The 24337-nt window shown below is 41.1% G+C and overlaps 1 protein-coding gene across 1 annotated transcript in view; it reads right to left on the bottom strand.

The window, feature by feature from the left end:
* Nucleotides 1–5989: 5989 nt before the first annotated feature.
* CDADC1 (cytidine and dCMP deaminase domain containing 1) overlaps nt 5990–24337 on the bottom strand; it is a 45492-nt gene continuing 27144 nt past the window's right edge. The window contains exons 7-10 of the mRNA XM_054446788.2: nt 20950–21119; nt 18758–18947; nt 13177–13237; nt 5990–7791 (exon numbers count right to left, since the gene is read on the bottom strand). Coding sequence (XP_054302763.1) covers nt 7718–7791; nt 13177–13237; nt 18758–18947; nt 20950–21119 — 495 coding nt within the window. The 3' untranslated portion in view covers nt 5990–7717. The remainder of the gene's footprint in view (nt 7792–13176; nt 13238–18757; nt 18948–20949; nt 21120–24337) is intronic.

Genomic DNA, 24337 nt, shown 5'->3' with positions numbered 1-24337 from the left:
GGGAGGCTGTCACAGGACGGCAGGAACACAATGGCTACTTTCAAGTACTCCAGGGCATTCCTGTGGGAAAGGAGACACAAAGAGTCCTGTGTTATAGACAAGGTCTGAGGGGAGTGATGGGGGAGGAGTTTACTCCATAAAAATAACATGTTAATAATGAGGACAGGCCAGTGTGGCTTCAGGAGGTGGTGACTTCTTCATCGCTGGGGATGCTGGAGCAGAGCCCGGTTGATCTGTCCCTTTAGGGGAGTGTTGAAGAGGAGATGCAACCTCTGACCAGTGGTTGGATCGATTAGCTGTGCTCAAGCAAGGGCAGCCCACTATCCCAACACGTGGGGGGCCTTCTGTTGTTGTAGAAATTTCTGAGTGATTGAAATGGCATTTGGTGGATGTGCGCCAGGGCTGCTAAACCTCTGGCAGTGGTCATGCCAGTCCTAATCAATGGCAATGCCAATGGTGCTCTGTGCATAAACACTGGACTATATGAATTCAGAGCTCCAATCTTGAGAGTCCAAATAAATGCATGATTTATTTTCGGCAAGCGTAACCAGCAAGCCCCCACTTTTTGCCAGCGCCTCACTGTGATAATGGAAAAAGTACTTGACTTCAGAAAAGTCTTAGCTATGATTAAACAAGCAAAGTCACAACAGCAAAACATTGTAATCCATTTAAATAGTAAGGTTATACGCAGAGGGTATTAAAGTCACAAATACACATGAGCATTATGTAAATGGCTATGATAAGGCTGTCAGAAGCATAAATCATTGATTATTCTCCCAGATATATAAAGAGAGCCAACTACTCTGCTTGGAGACACCACAAATAAACAGTACACATTTAATGAACTCCTCGTTTGCTTGCTACCTAGGACCAAAAAAGGGGTCTTTGGAGATCTCTGTTTTCTTCAAAAACACTGGCCAGGCAGTTTGAACAAATACCTTCCTTTTTTACATCAGCATTCACATTTTCTTGATTTGGGGGCTTGGATCATAGTAGGAGATTCAGCAAATATTTGCTGTTGCTGCTGCTGCTGTTGTTTTTCTCACTGATGCATTTTTACAAGAAATGCATGTGGCCCTTTTCTCATTGAGGCATTTTTACAAGAAATGGATGTCACCCTGTCCTCCCTCTCACCTTATGCAGAACCTGTATCATCAAAAGGCAGGGGGAGTGGTTGCCTGCAGAAGGGCTAGAAAGCGGTTCACCCTTCCTGCAGGTGTCTTCTTAAAAGGAATTCTCAGAATTGCCTGCAGGGTCCCTGACGGCATCTGATTCTGACCCATCCCCAGGGAACAGGGAGGCAGGAAGCACCAAGGTTTATCACTTTGGCATCAACCTCAGCCAAGAAAGGTGAAACCTCCCCGGCCCATATTCATCTTAAAATGTGAGCCTTCCATTCATCAATGAGGGGATGGTCTGGGCATTATTAGACTAGCTACCATGGTGGCTTTCCCTAGCATGTTGAAGATGAGTCTTTAAACTTTCAGGAATACCCACGTTTGTGCAGGAAAACAGTTACCCAGAACCTCTCAGACTTGCCAACTAAAATCTGGGTTTGTGGATTTGGACAACTGCAACTTCTTAGGAAACATCATGAGGGCTTCAATTTGAAGGTTCTCAGAACCGTGTGCAGTGACTGTTAGCATTGCTGTAAGTGTGAGGGAGGTGAAGAGTTCCATGAGGAGTAATGGTCTTGGGGACAGAACTCTGCTCACGGGCCAGGACATGGGGCTCGATTCCCAGTGGCATTCCCTTCAGTGATCTGCTCTGTCCCTGTGGTGAATGTTACTTTTGTGGTCCCGTATGAACTATACCTCCTGGCTTCATGTCCTGTGCAGGCCCCTCCACATAGACTCTGGGTGTGGCCACGAAACCGGCCTTGGCCAGTGAACCATGAGCCAGCATGATGCAAGGGGGACACGCTGGGCCCGTCCTTGTGGAGCACTCACTTTCAGAGCCCTGTGCCACCTCATAGAGGTCTGGCCACCCTGCTGGAGAGCCCTGGCCAGCTGCCAGCTGTTTCAGCCATCCAAGCTGAGGTGCCAGAAACCTGAAAGAAGCCCCTTGGATGGTCCAGCCTCACTGTCCCTGTCCCTGAGAGGGCTGGGCCCCCCTCTCAGCTGACCCACCAGTGGCACACAACCGTGAGTGACCCCAGCCGGTGCCACAGGGAGTAGAGCTGTTCTGCTGAATCTTGCCCAAATTCCTGGCTCACAGAATCATGCAAAATAAAATAGTGGCTTGGGCCACTAAGTTTTAGGGGGTAGTCTGTCATGCAGCAATAGATAGCTGTGGAGTGAATGGATAACTGTTGCCCTCTGTGGAACTTGTGCTTTTTCTGCAAAATAAAGCACTTTCCACCAATACCGCATAGAAGCATAGAAGTTCTTCATCAGATTACACTAAAGCGTGTTCAGCTCAGCAGAAACCGTGTCCTTTCACATGGCCACCTCCGCATCAAAAAGAACCAGGAATGGTAAAATTCCTGGTCAACGGAAACACTCATATCTGAGAGTAGAGTACTACATGCATTTTTTTTTTTTCTTTTTGAAACAGTGTCTCACTCTGTCACCCAGGCTGGAGTGCAGTGGTGCAAGCATAGCTCACTGCAGCCTTGAACTCCTGGGCTCAAGTGATTCTCCTGCTTCAGCCTCTCTAGTAGCTTGGGACTACAGGTGTGCACCACCACAACTGACTAATTTTTTAGTTTCTTTTTGGAGAGACAGGGTCTTGCTATGTTTCCCAGACTGGTCTTGAACTCCTGGCTTCAAGTGGTCCTCCTGCCTTGGCCTCTCAAACACTGTAAAATCTTAATTACATCAGTAGAAGGAATTTCTGGTTACTAAAAATAATACATTTAATGCTTGGTACAGTTTCTCTAAATTCCCTGCTCTTTATTAAAGCTTATCACATCTATACTTATTTACATACATTTTTTTCCACCCTGACAAGTCACAGAATCTTGAGTTTAAGGGTGATGGTCCTATTTTTTTTTTTGGAGATAGTCTTGCTCTTTTGCCCAGGCTGAAGTGCAGTGACATGATATTGGCTCACTGCAACCTCCACCTCCTGGATTCAAGTGATTCTCATGCCTCAGCCTGCTGAGTAGCTGGGATTACAGGCACAAGCCACCATGCCTGGCTAGTTTTTTTATTTTTAGTAGAGACAGGGTTTTACCGTGTTGGCCAGGCTGGTCTCAAACCCCTGACCTCGTGATCCACCTGCCTCAGCCTCCCAAAGTGCTGGGATTACTGGTGTGCGCCACCGTGCCCAGCCCTATTTGCATTTTTAATATGATTGTTCTCTCCTTCCAGAGGTTTCCAAAAGATTCCCTGCTTAAGCGTGTCAGATATCTTTAAAAAAAACCCAAACCAGTAGAACTTTCCAGGTCCACTAAGTGCATTATAATTATAATAGTACCAGATCTCTGTGAAGTAGAAGAACTGAAAAAACATGTGCCTGTATTTGTTGGGAGGCCAGTTCTTTTCTGTGTACCTTTCATTCATTTTCATGAATACTTGATGTATGTCCATCTCCTCAACTAGATGATAAGCTCCACGAGGGCAGGGTTTGTGTCTGGTTTTCCTCACCACTGTAACTGCACTCCTCACAGTGCCTGGCTCATGGTAAGCTAAGCCCTGGCAAATATTTGTTAGTGAATTGTAGCATGTTCAAAAGAAAAAAAAAAACACAACTTGGAGAACCTCTGCTGGTTATCACCATGGGTGAAACAAAGTTGGTCAGGAGTTAGGATCTGCCACACAGAAGCCTCCCGGCTCACGAGCTTCCGTTTCTTGCAACTCAACAGCATCATGCACCACAGTATTTCAGACTTCTCACTTAGCTCTGGTTTTTGTTTTTTTCTAACACTGTGAATGTGCACACACTACACAAGTTACTTCAAGCTGTTCAAGCCACCCCCAGCCCCTCACGCACATTAGGCAGAGCCAGGCTGTTTCCATTCACTCCACAGGAAGTGAACTCCCCGCAGCCTCCTCCCTCCACCTTTTGTCCTTGGGATACATCCCGGGCCTGGGCCTCTCTGGGTGTGGGTGTCAGCACTGGGATAAACTGTGGTTTCTTCCTCGTTCATCCTGGCCTGGACCCCAATTTCTGAGAATCATGGTGTGGTGGGAAGTATTCCAGGAAAGTCCTGGCTCATGTCCTTCTGGAAAGACATGTGCTTTCCCTAACAAATCACTTTGTGCTACACTCACCAAAGGAGCTCCTGTCCCAAGATGGGCTCACTTCTTTCTTTCTCCTTCCCAAGTGTTACATGGGTTTAGATACAGACATTCAGGGGCAATAAGCTCATTTATGTATCATAGTGTCACTAAAGATAGGGTTCATGTTTATAGAGTGTTGGTGCCATTCATTGACCCAGAAATAAAGCTAACATGGCCAGGTGCAATGGCTCATGCCTGTAATCACAGCACTTTGGGAGGCGGAGGCAGGAGGATTGCCTGAGGCCAGGAGTTCAAGACCAGCCTGGGCAACATAGCAAGATCCCTGTCTCTACAAAAAATAAACAAATAAAAAATAAACTAGCCAGGTGTGGTGGCACGTGCCTGTGGTCCCAGCTACTTGGGAGGCTGAGGTGGGGAGGACCACTTGAGCACAGAAAACAGTCAAGGCTGCAGTGAGCTATGAAGGCACCAATGCACTCCAGCCTGGGCAACAGAGTGAGACCCTGTCTTGAAAAAGGAAAAAGGAAAGAAAAAGCTTCAGCAGCAATACAATGAAAATATACACACCTGTGTATGCTCTGCATGACTGGGATGAAGGAAACCAGGCAGATGCTTACACTTAGCTCCCCTCACAGCAGCATATTCTGTGGCCACTTAGGCAGTAAACAAATGGCAGAGCTTTTTTTTTTTTTTTTTTTACAAATTATGAACTTACCATCATCCTCCCATTCTTTGAAATTTAGAAAGACATTGTATTTTTTGTTTAAGTGTAAGTTCTGATTTCTCAGGCTAAGGGATGAAGACTGGGAATTTATAGATCTGGGTCAAAAGTGCCCCACAGAGCTTCTCTAAACCCAGCTGGGCTCCTGGGGTGGCTCAGCTGTCTGTCTCCATCACTTTTTCCCCGAAATTTGTCTCATTCCCGCTGTTTGCCTGGCAAACCCCTGGATCCCCTCAGGCCCCACCTCATCACCTCTGCCTCTACAGGGCCCTTTCCATGACTCCCCAGAGCACTGGTAAATCCTCGTGTGCCCCCACTGTTCCTATAGTTACATCCACAGTGGCAGTTCTCAGCCTTAAAGTTCACCACAATCACCCGCAAGGTCGTGAAACCCCAACTTGCTGGGCCCATCCTGAGAGGTTCTAATTCAGTAAGCCTAGGGTGCACCCTAAGAATATGCACTTCTAACAAATAGTTTGCTTGTCCAGAGACATTTTTCTTTTCTTTTCTTTTAGACTAAGTCTCGCTCTGTTGTCCAGGCTGGAGTGCAGTGGCATGATCTCAGCTCACTGCAACCTCTGCCTCCTGGGTTCATGCGATTCTCCTGCTTCAGTCTCCCAAATAGCTGGGATTAAAGGCATGCAACACCATGACTGGCTATTTTTTTTTTTTTTTTTTTGTATTTTTAGTTCAGACAGAGTTTTACCATGTTGACCAGGCTGGTCTTGAACTCCTGACCTCAACTGATCTACCCCCCTCAGCCTCCCAAAGTGCTGGGATTACAGGTGTGAGCCATGGCACTTGGCCTGAGAATCAGTTTTCTTAATTACTTGATTCCATGCTTGTATCTTCCACTTGACTGTTAGTGTCTTAAGATCAGGAAGCATTTCTCACACATCTCATCCCCGGGGTCTAGCAGTGTTTAGCAGTCATTCAATCAATCAACAAATATTTACGGAGTGCCTATTGTGTGCCAGGTACTCTTCTAGACACGGGTTCAGCAGTTAAAAAGTACACACACACACACACACACACACACACCTCCCTGCCCTCATAGACTTCACCTTCTGAGGCTACACAGTAAACCATCAATGATTATTTATTGAAATCTGATCAGTTGTACAGAAGAAAAAAAATGGCATTATCATGACTCTCTTAATAGTACTGTGGAAATGCCTATTTTTCCCTTTCTAATCACAGTTTTTCCCACTTGTATGCTTCTTCCTCTCATATCCCATCCCAACACCCAACAGGCAAATCCACAGACCTGGCAGTATGCCAGGATTTTGGGTCTTACAAAATATTTACTGATTGATTTATAAAATGTTTGGTGTACATGACATGTTAGTTAGAAACAACAAATCCAAGAGCTGAAGCACGAGAGTTAATATAATAAAGCAATTTGGGAGGTAAGCAATCTCAGTGTTTTTATACTGATGATAAGCATATCTTAACTCATGGTTTTCAAACCAGCCTTAGTTCCCTCTAAGTGTACTTCGCCTCCTCTCCCGTCCTATCCCATACCCTCCATCTGTGTAGTTTATGGCGGTTCTCGGCTGCCTTGTATGGTGGCTCTGAACTCCCCATGGTCGTAAACAGGCTGCAGTCACAGCCCTGGCATGGAGCCAATGTCTGGATGGTTCTGCGTGTAATTCTGAGAAACTGGTAGGAAGCCCAGTGAGGCCGTGTGATGTTGTGGAAAGGCAGGGAACAAAAGCAGAGGCAAATCTGATCACCGCAGATCCAGGGAGACATTTCTCATGAAGCACCCCAGGCCACCCCCTCTCTAACCTAGGAGAGAACAGAAAATGTACCTTCATTTTTGGAATAATTTTCTGAATGTTTCTCAACAAATAAAAATGTGAGAAATCACAGACAGCAATCTGGAATAGCTGAAAGGACCATACTTTCAAGACTTTCAGTATTTATTCTCGAGGTTGGCAAATGTTTTTAAAAGGCTCTTCCTTTTGAAGATCAAAGCCATGAGACAACCTATGTTAATTATACAGAAGGGAAGACTATATGGGAGCAGCATTTATTAATGGAATTCTAGGAAAGCTAGTTTCAATATTCCAGACTCAAATATTTCTTCTCTGTTAACATCATAACCAAATTAGAGGTTCACTGTTAGTGATTTCAAGAGTCAGTGATATCAAGCAGTGACACTGTCTCAGAATAACACTCTCTTCCTATTGCTACCCAAACTCTGTGATAAACAGGACCACAGAATTAACATTTATAAAATATACTTTAAAAATGGAGACCAAGTCCACTAACTTTATTTTTATGAGTCAATTCTAATTAAGTAAATTCTGATTACTAGAAAGCTTTGGGTATAAATGTGACCTTTTGGTTTGCTATACACTGACTCTTAAAAGATGACACTTATTTCCCTGGAGCAGTTTACTAACTGTCACTCTTGTAATTCAAAAGAATTAATATTTCTCAAAAGGTGTGTGATTCCCTGCAGAGGTATGACCTCTTGTGAAGCAGACCCTTTCAAATTGGCTAATATAAAGTCAAGATAAATAGAAATCAGTCCCTGTTGGTGATTACATTGGTTTAAGTTATTGCTCCCTCATTTTGTGTAATAAAATAACACACCACTACATTATGGAAAACCCACACATAAATCTAAAAGACAAATATTCTTATTAACACCATTTGTATCCTAGAAATAAATTAGCTTCCTTAAAAAATCTTTTCAATTATTCACAAAATCCATCCTTATTTTCTGAATGAACAAGGCTGAATTTTAGAAGTGCAATGAAAAGTTCTTGAGGTTCCCCTGCAGTGTAGACAGGCCTTCTTAGTGGATTCCGAGGCACAGCTTCTTGTCCTGGTGCTGCTCTTCCTTCTGTGGGACAGGTCTCAACACACCATCTAGCATTGAGAATAACGCTAGGTCAGGACAGCTTCATTTCAAACCCATGGGCACTTGTTTCAGCCTTACAGGTTGTAAGAGCAAAACAATGCTTAAGTTAAAGGAACTTTCACTTTATTTTATCTTCAAATTCTCAATTGTAGAGAATCCAATCTAGATAACTTGCTCTCAGGCAATACAGAATCTGGCTTTTAAAAATTGGATTCACATTGGCCGGGTGCAATGGCTCACGTCTGTAATTCTAACACTTTTGGAGGCTGAGGAGGGACGATAACTTGATCCCAAGAGTTCAAGACCAGCTTGCGCAGCATAGGGAGACCCCATCTCTATAAAAATTTTTTTTTTTTTTGAAAAACAGGTGTTGTGGCGCACGCCTGTAATCCCAGCTACTCAGGAGGCTGAGGTGGGAGGACTGTTTGAGCCCAGAGAGGCCGAGTCTGCAGTGAACCATGACTGTGCCACTGCATTCCAACCTGGATGACACAGCGAGATCCTGTCTCAAAAATAAAAGCAAAAAACAAAAACAAAAACTCAATTCACTCAACAGTGTACGGCAAGTAATTCATAAAACTTTTTCTTTTATGTTTTTGGTGGGGGGAAGTCCTATTACTAGACTGGAGGAAACAAAATGTACCTCCTAAGGGAGAAGGGGACTGTGTGTGGGGTAGGGAGAATCTGGGGACTGGAAGGAAGACGGACTTATCTGACCAGGCAGGCTGGGAAAAGAGTATGGCTTCAACCTCTTCCTGGCTTTTGTTTTTAATAGCTTTATTTGTACAATAAATGATACATGTTTAAAGTATACAACAAACTAAACATATTTAAAGTGTATAGTTTGATGAATCTTTTTTAATTTGTAATATTTGTAGAGATGAGGTTCTCAGTCTGTTACCCAAGCTGGTCTTGAACTCTTGGCCTCAAGCAATCCTCCCAACTCAGCCTCCCAAAATGATGGGATCACAGGAAGAAGCCATTTTGCTTAGTCCAGTTTCATGATTTCTGACATAAGTACACATTCATGAAACTGTCCCCACAGTCAAGACAATGAACACATCTATCACCTGCAAAAGCTTCCTTCTGCCCGTTTCTTCCCATCTTTTGAGGGATTTCCTGCCTCGAGCCTGTATGTTCTGCCCTGCTGTTTCCTTGTCCCAAGGACACCTGCGCCAGGGCTCAGACTTGCCTTCCAGAGGTAGATCTGGAAAGCCACCCCTTTCTCTTTCTCGTTCTCATCGTATTATGTAATATTTGAAACATTCTGTCTCTCTCTATATAACGTATTATGTAATATATAATAATATGTACATAATACAGATGGGAGTTCTAAAGCCTAACAATAAAATGAACACTCATGAACTTACTGCCCCAAAAGAGTTACATTTTGTTTAAAACTGAATAAAACTACATTATGTGTGTGTGGGGGGGAGATGGAAAAAAAACAAAACATACTGCCGAATCCAACAACTAGAACATTACCAATTCCCGTGCGCTCCCTCTCTCGTCCCATCCCCTTTCACCCCACTCAGAGGCAACTCCTATCTTGATTTTTGTGTTTATCAATCGATTGCTTCTTAACAATAACTTTACTGTATATACTATATATTAAAGTATATTTTATTTATTTATTTATATATTTTTTGAGACAGGGTCTGTCTGTGTCACTCTGTTACCCAGGCTGGAGTGCAGTGGTGCGATCTCAGCCCACTGCATCCTCAACCTGCTGGGCTCAGGTGATCCTCCTATGTCAGCCTCTGGGATAGCTGGGACTACAGGCACAGGCCACCATGCCAAACTAATTTTTTGTATCTTTTGTAGAGATGGAGTTTTGCTGTGATGCCCAGGCTGGTCTTGAACTCCTGGGCTCAAGCAATCGGCCCACTTCAGTCTCCCAACATGCTGGGATTATAGGTGTGAGCACCATGCCTGGCCTACCACATTTAACCAATATATGGTATGTCTTTTTAAACTTTATACAGAAATGGTATCATAATTCTCTAGTTTGCTTTGTTAAATTCAACATTTATATTTCTAAGATTCACCCATGTTGAAGAATGTAGCTCTAGTTCACTTGTTTTCACTGCTATATAGTAGTCCGTTGTGGGAATACACCATAATATTTTTATCTAATCACCCAAAACAAACATTTGTGTTATTTCCAGTTTTTGCTTTTAAGAACAATATAGCAACAAATTCTTTGTCTCTCTGACTCTTGTGCAATATGCAAGAGTTTCTCTAGGGCATATACTTATAAAAAATGCTATTTCCGGCCAGGTGTGGTGGCTCATGCCAGTAATCCCAGCACTTTCGGAGGCCGAGGCGGGCAGATCACCTGAGGTCCAGAGTTCGAGACCAGCCTAGCCAACGTGGTGAAACCTCATCTCTACTAAAAATACAAAATTAGCTGGGCATGGTGGTGCACGCCTGTAATCCCAGATACTTGGGAGGCTGAGGCAGGAGAATCGCTTGAACCTGGGAGGTGGAGGTTGCAGTGAGCCGGGATCACGCCACTGCACTCCAGCCTGGGCGACAGAGTGAGACTCCGTCACAAAAAAAAAGAAAAAAAAAAAAGCTACTTCCATGCAATGTTAATTTGCATTTCTCTGACTACTAATAAGTTTAATCATCTTTTTGTGTGCTGATTGGGTGAACTAAGTTCAGTTCACTCACCTTGCAGCAGACCCAGACCTGCTCTCAGATCCCAGCTTATATGGACATTTGTCCCCAGGATAGCTCTGGCTATTGTGTTCATTTACTATTGCTCCTCAGATTCTAGCAAAATGCCTTCTTATCTCTATTTTGTTCTTAGGAGAATATTTCTCTTATTTTCTTGAAAGCCCCGTGACTCTTTAAAAAGAATGCTTGTTATGGGTTACCTGGGTTCCATTTGTATGGAGTGGAAGGGCACTTGAGAGTTGTCAGTCACACCGCCTGCCTTCCTTCTGTTTGCCCCTGCTACTGGCACTGAGAGAGTATCCAGCAGCAAGTCCCTCTCTGAGTTAGACAGACTGATTTACCCAAAGGTCAAACCCCAGTCTAACAACAAAGCTGGTGTTGTAACTTTCATCTGTTGATTCTGGTGTCTATTTCTCAACTGAATCAAAAATTGGAAAGGAATTACATATTGTATGATTCCATTTATATGAAATGGCCAGAATAGACTAATCCATAAAAACTGAAAGCGTGGTTGCCTAGGGCTAGGGGGAGGGAAGAATGGGGAGTGACTGCAAATGGGCATGAGACTTCTTTCTCAGATAATGAAAATGTTCTGAAATTATGTTGTAGTGATGCCTGTACAACTTCATGAATCTACTAAAGAGCAAATTTATGATAGATGAATTACATATCAGTAAAACTATTATATAATTAAAAAGGAAATGGGGTATTGTTTATTGAGATAAAACACTTGTTCAAAAATGCATAAACATAAACTTAACCGTTCAGTTGAACTGCCACAAAGCGAACATATGTAACCATCATCTGGGTCAATAAATAAAACATTGCCAGCAAACCAGAAGCCTTCCTTTTGTCCCCTCCTTCCAATCTTGGGGCTTTAACCACAGCATGTCTTCCTTTTCCTTAGTGATCTAGGAATAATAAATCCTAGATACAAGCCCTTTGTTGATTATAAGTGGCAAGTATCTCCCCATATTCCATAGCTTGCCTTTGCACTCTTTTAGTGATATCTTTTTTTTTTTTTTTTTTTTTTTTTTAAGGCAGGGTCTCACTCTGTTGCCAAGGTTGGAGTAGAGTGGTACAATCATGGATCACTGCAGCCTCAACCTCTTCATGCTCAAGAGATCCTTCCACCTCAGCCTCCTGAGTAGCTGGGACCACAGGCATGTGCCACCAAAATTGGCTAATTTTTGTATTTTTTGTAGAGAGAGGGTTTTGCCATGTTGCCTAGCCTGGTCTCGAACTCCTGGGCTCAAGCAATTCACCCTCCTCAGCCTTCCAAAGTGCTGGGATTACAGGCATGAGCCACTGCACCTGGCCTAGTGATATCCTTTAATGAACAGATGTTCTTCATTGTAACATAGATAAATTACCTTTTTTATGATTCGTGCTTTTTGTGTCTTTTCCCTAACATAGGAAATTATTCATTGGCCTCTTCAAACACTGTCATTGAGTATACATTATTTAATCAGATGTATAGATAGACAGATAGACAGAGAGACAGACAGATAGATAGATAGATAGGGCCTTTTTTGCTGATAAATTTTTAAAAAGAAAGATGCAGTGGATATGTACTTTTTTCCAAATTGTAAACAATACATTTTCTATTTGAATCAAATAAAGCTAATTCAGAACACTGAAAATCAATATATTCAGATAAATTATTCTGAGGCCTTTATATTTCTTGATTTTTCAAGGTTAAAAAATTGTTATTATCAAGAAAACTTACAGAAAACTTCCATTTACTGCAAATCCAAATAATTCGATAATATAGTTACTGTTTTATTTTTATTTTTATTTTTAGAGACAGAGTTTTGCCCTGTCGCCCAGGCTGGAGTGCAGTGGTGCTATCTCGGCTCACTGCAACCTCCACCTCCTGGATTCAAGTGATTCTCCTGCCTCAAACTCCCAAGTAGCTGGGATTACAGGCATGTGCCATGATGCCCGGCTATTTTTTGTATTTTTAGTAGAGACGAGGTTTCACCATGTTGGCCAAGCTGATCTCGAATTCCTGACTTCAAGTGATCCCCCTGCCTTGGCCTCCCAAAGTGCTGGGATTATAGGCATGAGCCACGACACCTGGCCTATAGTTACTGTTTTAGAATAATTTATAGCATTCCTGTCTAAAATTATGTGCCTAAAGAACTGTAAGACTTCTCAAAGATTATATTACATTCAAAATATCTGTAGTAGTATATGAATAATAAAGCTTTAAAGACTAGTAATTCATTATGGTAGCTGTGACGATTCTTAGTTAATCAGATTATTCAAGTAATCAGAACATTTCCAATCTGGGCAAATGTGGTTTTACTCTAGAAGAATGTATATATCCTCATCATTTGGTCCCGATCCATCTGTACTAATTATATATACTTTTCCTCTCTCACTCCCCAGTAAGCTTTTGTTTTGTTACAGAAGCGCATTGTTGTTTACTGTTTCATATGCATTTAATTTATAAAGTAAATTTGTGCATAGTTATTTGTATTAACCTGTAGATTCTATAGGAGTAATTATTAATCAGCACTTTCCATAGCACCTAGCATATGGTAGACCCACAAATATTTATGAACAAATTGAATGGCAAAAATCTAACCTTCAAAAATAATATGTTCCATCTATTAACACAATAATTTTCATCACCTGATCATTAAAATTCACTGTATATCCTTTCTCCTCAGCAACAAAGTTCACCTCAGTACATAGATACTTACTTTCTCTCCTTTCAGGCTCATTTTGTTCAAGACCATAAGCTCCTGATGGATTCAGCTGCCACTGTAAGAGTGCACAAACATTTTACTTGTTTAAAAAGGATTTAATACATAGCATTCCAGCACATTGATTTTAAATATCAAAACAACTTCTTAAAAATGGAAGAAAAATGGCTGGGCATAGTGGGTCACACCTGTAATCCCAGCACTTTGGGAGGCCAAGGTAGGTGGATTACCTGAGTAAAGGAGTTTGAGACCAACCTGGCCAACATGGTGAAACTCCGTCTCTAATAAAAATACAAAAATTAGCCGGGCGTGGTGGCACGTGCCTGTAGTCCCAGCTACTTGGGAGGCTGAGGTAAGAGAATTGCTTGAACCTGGGAGGTGGAGGTTGCAGTGAGCTGAGATGGTGCCACTGCACTTCAGCTTTGGTGACAGAGCAAGCCTCCATCTTGAAAAAAAAAATTAAAAAAATAGAAGAAAAAGGAGTTAGCATGTTCAAATTAACAAAGCCCTAATAATGCCACACTGAGTGATCCTGAATGATATAACTTCTGGGATTCGAATCAATACTCTTAGAGAAGTTGAAGATTCTTTACATTCATTTTAATTGGAAGTAAGTGGAAGACCAGAGGATTGGAGTGACTTGTCTCAGGTTACACCCTAACTACAGGAGGCAACAGAATTAGAACCCATGCCCAGTACTATGGAATTAACATCGCATTGTATTCTATCTCTTATACTAGCTAGAAAAGGCCTGGGTATTAAAGAATGAAAATATGACCAAGGTAGGCCAGGCACAGTGGCTCATGCCTGTAATCCCAGCACTTTGGGAGGCCAAGGCAGGTAGATCACGAGGTCAGATCGAGACCATCCTGGCTAACACGGTGAAACCCCGCCTCTACTAAAAATACAAAAAATTAGCTGGGCGTGGTGGCGGGTGCCTGTAGTCCCAGCTAATCGAGAGGCTGAGGCAGGAGAATGGCGAGAACCGGGGAGGTGGAGCTTGCAGTGAGCCGAGATCGCGCCACTGCACTCCAGCCTGGAAGACAGAGCAAGACTCCGTATCCGTATCACCAAAAAAAAAAAAAAAGAAAAAAAAAAAAAAAGAAAAAGAAAATATGACCAAGATTACCTTGCCTTTTAATGTTGTTATATCATAAACTACTACCTACATCATATCATTTTATATCATATCATATATCTCCTCTGATTACCGTATTTCATCTCAACCATTCAGGAATAAATAGGGAAGCCTGAAGATTCTCAGATATTACATAGAATATTGGAGCAGCAGAAAATAAAAATGGAGAGTAATCGGCACAGCCCTTCTTTTCTCAGCTGGCTAGAATCTCTATCAGAATCACTAATGACTTAACCAAAAGGCCCTGCTAGAGCACCATCTCAGGACACACAAATATGGATTACCCGGGAGCCTCTTCCATAAGCATCAATTCACTCATCAGATTAACCAGTTAACATCATGAGCCTTGAGGGGGGATGAGATACAGGACAAACATTTTACCATGTATTAAAAGTCCTTGGAAAGGGAGGACATCTAGAACTGGTTGGTCACTTAAAGAAATGGGATGGTTTAGGGTAGTACCAAGAAAGAGAGAAGACTCAGAAAGGGTAGGAAGCTACATGAGAAATTACCAAAAAATGTTTAAAATGAGGCATTTTTTGAAAGACATCAAACCACTAAAACCTATTAATTTAGGCAGACAAAGTAAAAACAAGTAATCCTGAATTTATGTTTAAGGACATTCATAAAAAGCCTTCTTATAACTGTAAAAACTTAGAAACAATCCAGGTGTCCAACAACATGGGAATGGTTAAATAAGTCAGGCCTATGGGTTGGAATATTGTGTTAAATTATTTAAAATATTTTTAAAAGAGCTTTTAGTGACAGAAAATACAGCAACATGTTAATTGTGGTATCTATGAGTTGTGAGATAATACACGTTCTTTTTTATTTTCCTAGTCTTCTACAATGAGCATATACTACTTTCATAATAAAAATAAGTAATGTAACCTAATAGAGAAAAATCCACACATATTAAAGAGAAAACAAAAAACTAAGTATGTGGACATGGATACAGGTTGATAAAATCTATTCTTGAAAACAGTGTTGCCCAGTCCTAGCCTGGTTTGCGACAACACCACAGAGTAGAACTACTTATCTCAAGGTCCATGGTAACATATCAAAAAGGAAAGCAAAAATCTTTCAAAGTTAATTTCAATTTGCTTTAATCTTAAATACAAATACCAAATTTATTGACACACACTATTTTTGATAATCTTGGTACTGAAATTCAGATTTAGAACAAATTCTAGTTCATGTTAATTACTGGCATTTACCAAACTAGGTATCTAGCTAACCATCTACATAATATTTGCAGCCAGTCCAGATGAGAAAGATGAGAAGATGGACAGCTCATCTTCATTGGAGGTAGAACAGAGAACAACCATGAACAGCCTTTGGAACGTGTGCCTGAGTGACGGTACTCCCAGGAGGGTCTGGCCCAACTGGGTGCTTCCTTTCCCATCTCTGCCCCTGAAGATCCCCTTAGTCTTCCTGCCTCCTTCTGCTTCTCTTGCCCTATCTTAAGTTCTTCTGATCTCTTCATTCTCTTTACAATTGAAAAGCTATTAAAATCTACCAGTAAGCAAGATATTTCAGAATTCTCCATAACCCATCACTCATAGTCCTTAATCTTTATGATTAAGTCACTTAATCTTTATGAAGAGAACTTGAAAAACCTATTTCTTCACCCTCTTCAGGAGGCATGAAGAGACAGAAAACAAAAACACAGAAGTAGAGATTTCTCTGACTAGTTGGATATAAGCTTTTATTGAGTTTTACAAAAAAGGTATCTTTCCCATCTCTGCCTTCTTTCAGTGCCATGTCAACACCCCTCTCATTTAAAAATGTGATAAACTTTAAATAAGACAATTAGAAAAAAATGACAATATTACAAATGGTAAAAACTTATGATACTTCATATACACATGACAGACACTGGATAGTATGTTTCTATATTTAAAATTATATACGTATATAATTATATGTTATATGTCCAAGTTAATCACATGTATGTATGTTCCAGGTACCCTGGACTCAAACTGATGTATATGGCAGGAACGTAAAGCTGAAATTTATAAAGGGTCCTTTTATATAATTTTTCTTCCCACTGCAAATTCTAGTAGTTAAATGTTACATTAACTCATTCAATGCCAGGATTATATCATTGGATGTCATAGAAACAATGTACGATTCTAGACAGAATCCTTTTGCTATATAAAAGCAGTCCCCAACCTTGGTGGCACCAGGGACCAGGTACCGGTTTCATGGAAGTTTTTCCACAGACCAGATGGTGAGGAGTGGAGGATCATCAGGCTTTAGATTCTCATAAGGAGTACACAACCCAGATCCCTCGCATGGGCAGTTCACAATAGGGTTCACACTCATATGAGAATCTAATGCCGCTGCTGATCTGACAGGAGGCAGAGCTTAAGCAGTAATGTGAGCAATGGGGAGCGACCGTAAATACAGAAGAAGCTTCTGAACTGGTACCCAGGGGTTGGGGAACCCTGCTATATAAGACATTTCTTGGGCAGCTGATGAACCTTGACTGGAATCTGTGGATTAGTGGCAGTAATGTATCAATGTTAATTTCCTGATTTTTATGGTTGTATTGTAGTTATGTGGTTATTTCTCATTTGAAGAAATAAAGGGTGAGCTGGTATCATGTCAACAACTTCTGGGAAAAAATTTCTTTGTAGTGTTTTTATAACTTTTCTGTATGCTTAAGGTTTTTTCCAAATAAAAAGTTTTTTTGAAAACCAAAATAGGCTGAGAACAGTGGCTCATGCTTGTAATCCCAGCACTTTGGGAGGCTGAGGCAGGCAGATCACTTGAGCCCAGGAGACAGAGATTGCCCAGATGATGCCACTGCACTCCAGCCTGGGTGAGATAATGAGACCCTGTCTCAAAACAAAAACAAAAACTAAAGCAAAAACAAAACAAAACAAAAAAACCACAAAAACCAAAACCCAAATAGTGAAGAGGTATAAAGAGTTAAAAGTTCTTGAGTTTTCCATGAACTACCTCAGTACATTTTTGGAACTATCAAATAAGAAATTCTTTTTTTCTCGGGCCAGTCGTGGTGGCTCATGCCTGTAATCCCAGCACTTTGGGAGGCCAAGGCCCGTGTATCACCTGAGGTCAGGAGTTCAAGAGCAGCCTGGCCAACGTGGTGAAACCCTGTCTCTATTAAAAATACAAAAAATTATCTGGGCATGGTGGCGTGCGCCTGTAATCCCAGATACTGGGGGGTGGGGGGCGGGGGTAGCAAGGCAGGAGAATCGCTGGAACCCGAGTTTGCAGTGAGCCGAGATCACGCCATTGCACTCCAGCCTGGGCAATGAGTGAAACTCCATCTCAAAATAAATATATAAATAAATAAACAAACAGATAAATATTCTTTTTTTCCTGATTTTTCTCATGAGAAATGTGTGTGTGTGTGTGTGTGTGTGTGTGTGCACCTCCCTTTATTTGGGGGTAGGGGTGACCTTTAAACTATTGCAGGGGATCCCAAACCTTTGGCAGCAACCAGTACCGGTCCGTGGCCTGTTATGAACTGGGCCGCGTGGCCTGTTATGAACTGGGCCGCACGGCAGTAAGTGAGTGCAGGCGAGCGAGCATTACCGCCTGAGCTCCACCTCCTGTCAGATGAGCGGTGGAATTAGATTCTCATAGGAGCAGAACCCTATTGTGAACTGCACACCTGTGGGATTTAGGCTGCGTGCTCCTTATGAGAATCTATTGCCTGATGATCTGAGGTGGAATAGTTTCATTCCAAAACCATCACCCCATCTGTGGAAAAATTGTCTTCCACAAAACCGGTCACTGGTGCCTAAAAGCGTGGGGACTGCTTAAGTATTTTCACCTCTATCCACCGCTCCAAGCCAGAAAGAAGAGGGAAGAGATGGGTCAGAGATTTTTCTTTTATCAGCCACCAGATGGCACCAAAAGATCCACTGGCTCAATTCTCTACAGAGATGTAAATTCATAAGGCAGGAATCCTTAGCTGAACAGTTGCAGTTAGGTAAGGGTTTGCACTTATAAATAAACTCAATAATAATAATTTGTTGAAACTCGGCCGGGCGCGGTGGCTTACGCCTGTAATCCCAGCACTTTGGGAGACGGAGGCGGGCGGATCATCTGAGCTCAGGAGTTTGAGACCAGCCCAGACAACATGGCGAAACCCCGTCTCTACTAAAAACACAAAAATTAGCCAGGCGTGGTGGCGGGCGCCTGTAATCCCAGCTACTGGGGAGGCTGAGACAGGAGAATCACTTGAACCCAGGAGGCGGAGGTTGTGGTGAGCCGAGATCGAGGCACTGGCACTCCAGCCTAGGCAACAGAGAGAGACTCTGTCTCAAATAATAATAATAATAATAATAATAATAATTTGTTGAAACTCTTTAAAAGGGTGGGAATCACTAACTTACAATATTGCAGCAGGGTACCTAACAACATAATACAAAATACACCTGAAAAAAATGTGTATCTACTTACCGTAAATTTGCTAACACCTTCAAGCTCCCCAAACCTCATGTAAGAGATGTCTGCCTTCTTTTTTCCAACATCTACATCTCCTGCATAGATTTGTTTTATGCCTGCACCTTTAATTAAAGGTACACACTCATCACATGGGCACTTTGTCACAAAAATCATGCTTCTTTCTTCTGGTTTTATTTCTTGACACCTACAAAAAAAATTATAAAATATCAGAAAGGTCGTTTCTGAAAGGGTAAGTTATTTTTTAGAAAAATCTTTAAACACTAAAATTGAGCTGTTTTAAAAACAGATTTATGACATTATTAATAATGATCATCAAGCCTTAGACTTGCTGAATTACTGAATGTTCAAAGTATGTAAACCCACAAAAGTGTTATGATACAACCTGAACATGACAATTATTATAACTAAAAATAATTTATTGATTCTAAGTAAGAGGTTCAGTTTCATATTACAAAATAAATGAAATCAGGAAGATACAGACACCAAAGAAAGAGAGAAAACCCCCCCAATGCTTTCTAAGTAAGTACCTGTTTAGAATACTGGAATCAGATTTGAAACTGATACCTTAAGAGCTAATCATGTCTGATTAGACACTAACTCATCTTGTTAGACAAATGACACAGCCCTATCTGGTACCTAGTAGATATTCAATAAATGTTTATTAAATGAATAATTAAATATTTAAGTTCTGTTTTGACTTATAGTTCCCTTACCCCTTCCCTATCATAGGATAATTTTAAAAAGAAAAGTTTCTATTTGAAATATTCACACCTCCGTACAAAATGAAGCAAGTAAATCTGTAATGAAGAGGACAAGGAAAAGAACAGAGGGAATTTTGGGTGAAATTTTGCATGCTGAGAGTAGTTTAGGACTAGCGACTGGGGCTACAAGGACTGACTTCCGGGTTCTGAGGCTTACGCAGCTCTCAGCCAGCCATCTTCAATTCCTCCACCGCCAGCCTTCCATATCCATCTTCCTTGTTGAGACTGTTATTTACGTTCACCTGGACTAGGCCAACAGAATTCTATGCATCTAGTCTGTTCAAACAATACTACCTACATAATCTGTAGTGTATGGCTCTGTCAATGCCATTCCATTTCCCCACTGCCTACCAAATGGAGCATAAACTCAAAGTCCTCTCGAGTCCAGTCCCAGCCTGTCCTTGTGAGCTGCATTTCCCTTGTGTCCACATTCCAACCTAACTGGAATATTCATGCTCCTAAACACACCACGGATTTTCCTACTTCTAGACCATTGCTTATGCTAGAAGCGAGAATGGTTTTCCCTTCCCTTCCAATTGCCCCAGTCTAGGAATCCTTTAAAGCTCAGTTCAGATGCCAGTTCTTCCCTAAAGCCTTTCCCTTGCACTCTCCCATTTGTCCATAGCAGCTCCAGAATATCCGCAGCACTTTACATTTGCCCCTCCCACAGAATCCACAGCACGAGGTGGATGCCGTCTCATATCCCCTACTGCATTGGAAGCTCTGCAAGGACAGGAGCCATGTCTTACACAGTTTTTAATCCCTTTACCTTAATGGTAAAGGCTGAGAAGTGTTTGTGAAAATGATGTAAATTAACAGCTATAATCGCTAACAAAAGCTCTTTTGAAGCAATTTGGTTCATTATAAAGCCCTATTCTGAATACTGCAGGCCACTGTAACACAATGGTTAAGTATTTGTGTATCTAAACATAAAAAAGGTAACGTGTGATGTTACAATGGCTACTTAACTCAGTAACAGGAATTTTTCAGCTCTGTTATAATCTTATGGGAACACGTTGTGCAGGTAGTCCATCGTTGCTCAAAATGTCTTTCTGTGGCATGTAACTGTATTAATAAATGCGTGCTCCAGATTTAGAAAACAAAGGAGCTCTTAACATCCAGAAATATGAGAGAGGCTGAGCAAGATCCCAAAGGATAAACTTCAAGCAGTTTCATATTGGAGTGAGGGAAGGGAAGGGAAAAAAAGACATGCTCAACAAATGGGAAGGCCTGAAGAGGCGATGACCTCAGGTCAGGTCATAGCTTCGGGTCTGGCAGTGAGGACCAAGCTTTACCAAAGTTAGACTTCTGAAAGGAAACTTTCTTGGAATTTGAAAAAGGAAATAAATTACAATTATAAGAAAATTAATTTCAACCAACCCTTGCTACATTTTAAAGAAAAGTACACCAAGAAGGATTTCATACCTAAATGTCAAGGCATTCTGTTCCGCATGTATGATGTATCTGAATTTCCTTATTTCTCTGTCTTTCTGCTTGTCATCCATGTGTGGGAAGTCAGCATACTCAGATCCAACAGGAAAAGCATTGTAACCACATCCTACGAAGTACATGGCACCTGTTCCATCACAACTTCTCTATGAGAGTGAGCAAACCAATGGTTAGTTTCAACATTCTGAAAAGACACTTTGCAATGTATTGTTGAAGCTTGCTGTCATACTTTGTATAATGAATATTCATTCAATTTTCTACAGTAAGCTGAGCTATCAAAAAATATAATACCAGATACTCCTACTGCAGTGTGATCTTGTCAAAGCTAAATTCCAAGAAGACTGACCACCTCTCTAATCTATAATCTCAAGGAAGTCCTTGTTTTTTGCAATTAATTAAATACTATCTTACTTAACTAACAAATTATTTCAATTGATTCAGATATTACTTCCCAAATAAATTATAAGATCCTGGAGAGCAGAAACCATGTTATATATTTCTTTTCTATCCCTTCAACATGTTCGAGTGTTCTGTATATAGCAGGTACTCAACAAGTGATTGTTAATTTCTTATGTGCTCTGTGCCATGCTACTGGTTAGCAAGTCAAAAAATTTTAAATACTTTAAACAGAAAATTTCTGTTGGGCTAAAAATGTGCTATTGTGATTTAGTTGGAAAATAAAAAATGCATTTTCATCTTCAGTATTTATTGAGCCTCTATTATATGCATATTATTATAGAACTTCTTACCTCAATGGCTCTTTCTTATTTTTCTTTTAAAGAGAAATAGTTAATTGAATGCTTTATCAATTATTAGAATGAAATATTTTATCAATAATGTGTGTGTAATAGTTTTTTTGGAATATGCTATAAATCTCATTAAATTTCAATATATTATAATTACTCGTGATAGTATCAACAGACTCATTACTGAAGCAGCTTCATAAAAATCATGTAATAGCTAACAAAAGCCTGCAAACAAAATATTATCTCATTAATAAATCTGAACATTTACTAAATGTCAAACATCATGCTGAGTTATTTATTTATTTATTTATTTATTTAGAGACAGGGTCTCACTCTGTCACCCAGGTTTGACTTCCTGGGCTCAAGTCATCCTCCCACCTCAGTCTCCCAAGTAGCTGGGACCACAGGCGCATGTCACTATGCCTGGGTAATTTTTTCATTTTTTGTAGCAACGGGGTCTCACCATGATGCCCAGGATTGTCTTGGACTCCTGGGCTCAAGCAATCCTCCTACCCCAGCCTCCCAAAGTGCTGGATTACAGGCATAAGCCACTGCGCCCAGCCATACTGAGTTTTATATAGATCATTTCATTTGATCAGTTCTTGAAACAACCTAAAGAGTGATACTATTAATATTACTGTTTTACAGATAAGGAAACTGAGGACAAGAGTGATTAATTGTCTAGGGTCACAAAATGAGTAAGTAACATAGCCAGAATTCAAGCCCAGTTTACTTGACTCTAAGCCATGTGTCTTTCCATTTCACCGTGCTGCCTGCCGGCCTACTCTAGAGATAACTAGAAACTGACATTCTCCACAAAATCGTTAAGAACCAGATGTTAAGCCAAAAGTCTGCTGAGCATTCATGTACACACAAATGAAGAGTTCCAACCACCGGTTACACCTATGCTAGGTGCTGGAATACAACTGTAAACAAGACAGTCCCTACCCTCATGAGCCTTCTAGTGTGGGGAGGGTAAGAAATTGAACAGATAACTTTAACTGTGATGAATGTCACAGACAAGTTGTACAGAGTGCTAAGGAATTTCTGGCAGAGGAGCCTAGTATTCTAGTAGGAGTTAACAGTTGGGGTAGAGGTAAGTAGAGTCAAGAGGTATTTTGAAGGTGGAATCCATTGTGCTAGGTGATTGTATGTGTACAGTAACAGAAGAGATGGTGACCACTGATGAGGGAGGAGGTTAGCAGGGAAGATACTGGATGAGTTGAACTTGAGGAGTTTGTGAAACATCAAAGCAAATTGTCAGATTACTTTCTGTGAAGTCCCTGAGGCAAAATGTAGGCTCACCTTTCAGTCAGCTATATAGTTACTAAATATCTCTTGATTCTAGCCTCCTAACCCATCCCCACAACTCCAAGTCCTCATCTCTTTTTATTAATATCCTTATTTCCTGTCTAGCCCTACTTCATTCTATTTATAATGCAAATCTGATCAAATCATTTCCCCACTTAGAACATTCTTGGACTGCACTGTCCAATACAGTCGCCACTAGCCACATGTGGTTAGTCTAGATTGAGAGGTGCTGCAGGTGTAAAATACACATAGAATTTTGAAGATTTAATATTTTTTAAATGTAGAATATTTCATTAATAATTTTTTATCGATTACACGATTAAATATTTTCTTAAACTTAATTCATCTGTTTTCCTTTTAAAAATATGGCTCCAGCCGGGTTCAGTGGTTCACACCTGCAATCCCAGCACTTTGGAAGGCCAAGGCAGGTGGATCACAAAGTCAAGAGATTGAGACCATTCTGGACAACATGGTGAAACCCTATCTCTACTAAAAACACAAAAATTAGCTGGGCGTGGTGGCACACACCTGTAGTCTCAGCTACTGGGGAGGCTGAGACAGGAGAATTGCTTGAACCCAGGAGGCAGAGGTTGCAGTGAGCTGAGACTGCACCACTGCACTCCAGCCTGGCAACAGAGTGAGACTCCATCTCAAAATATATATATATATATGGCTCCTAGAAAATTTAAAATTCAGTTTGAGGCTTGCCTTTTCTCTCTACTGGTTAGTGCTGTGCTATAGTATGTCACTGCCAGGATAAAGTCCAAAATCTTTACATGGAATATAGAGTTCTTCATGGTCCAGTCCAATTTGTTGCTTACTCTATGTGCCAAATCAAATACATTTTCCCATATTCTCTCTCTCACCCCAGTCTCTGTGTGTTATTCTCCTAGTCCCATTAACTTGCTCTGTCTGATGATATCCTCCTAATCTTCAAGAATATTAACATTATTAATATTAATATTAAGAATATTCAGGGCAGGCATGGTGGCTCACACCTGTGATCCCAGCACTTTGGGAGGCAGAAGAGGGTAGACAGCTTGAGGCCAGGAGTTCAAGACCAGCCTGGTCAACATGGCAAAATCCCGTCTCTACTAAAAATACAAAAATTAGCCAGGTGTGGTGGTATATGCCTGTAGTCCCAGCTATTCAAGAGGCTGAGGCATGAGAATCACTTGAACCCAGGAGGCAGAGGTTGCAGTGAGCCAAGATTGCACTACTGCACTCCAGCCTGGGTGACAGAGGGGGACTCTGTCTCAAAAAAAAAAAAAAAAAAAAAAGAATATTCACCAAGAATATTCATGTTA

The sequence above is a fragment of the Pongo pygmaeus genome, chromosome 14 (assembly GCF_028885625.2).
Source record: "Pongo pygmaeus isolate AG05252 chromosome 14, NHGRI_mPonPyg2-v2.0_pri, whole genome shotgun sequence".
NCBI classification, from domain to species: domain Eukaryota; kingdom Metazoa; phylum Chordata; class Mammalia; order Primates; family Hominidae; genus Pongo; species Pongo pygmaeus.
Note: the sequence above shows the minus strand (reverse complement) of the source record. Positions and strands in the feature narration are given on the sequence as shown.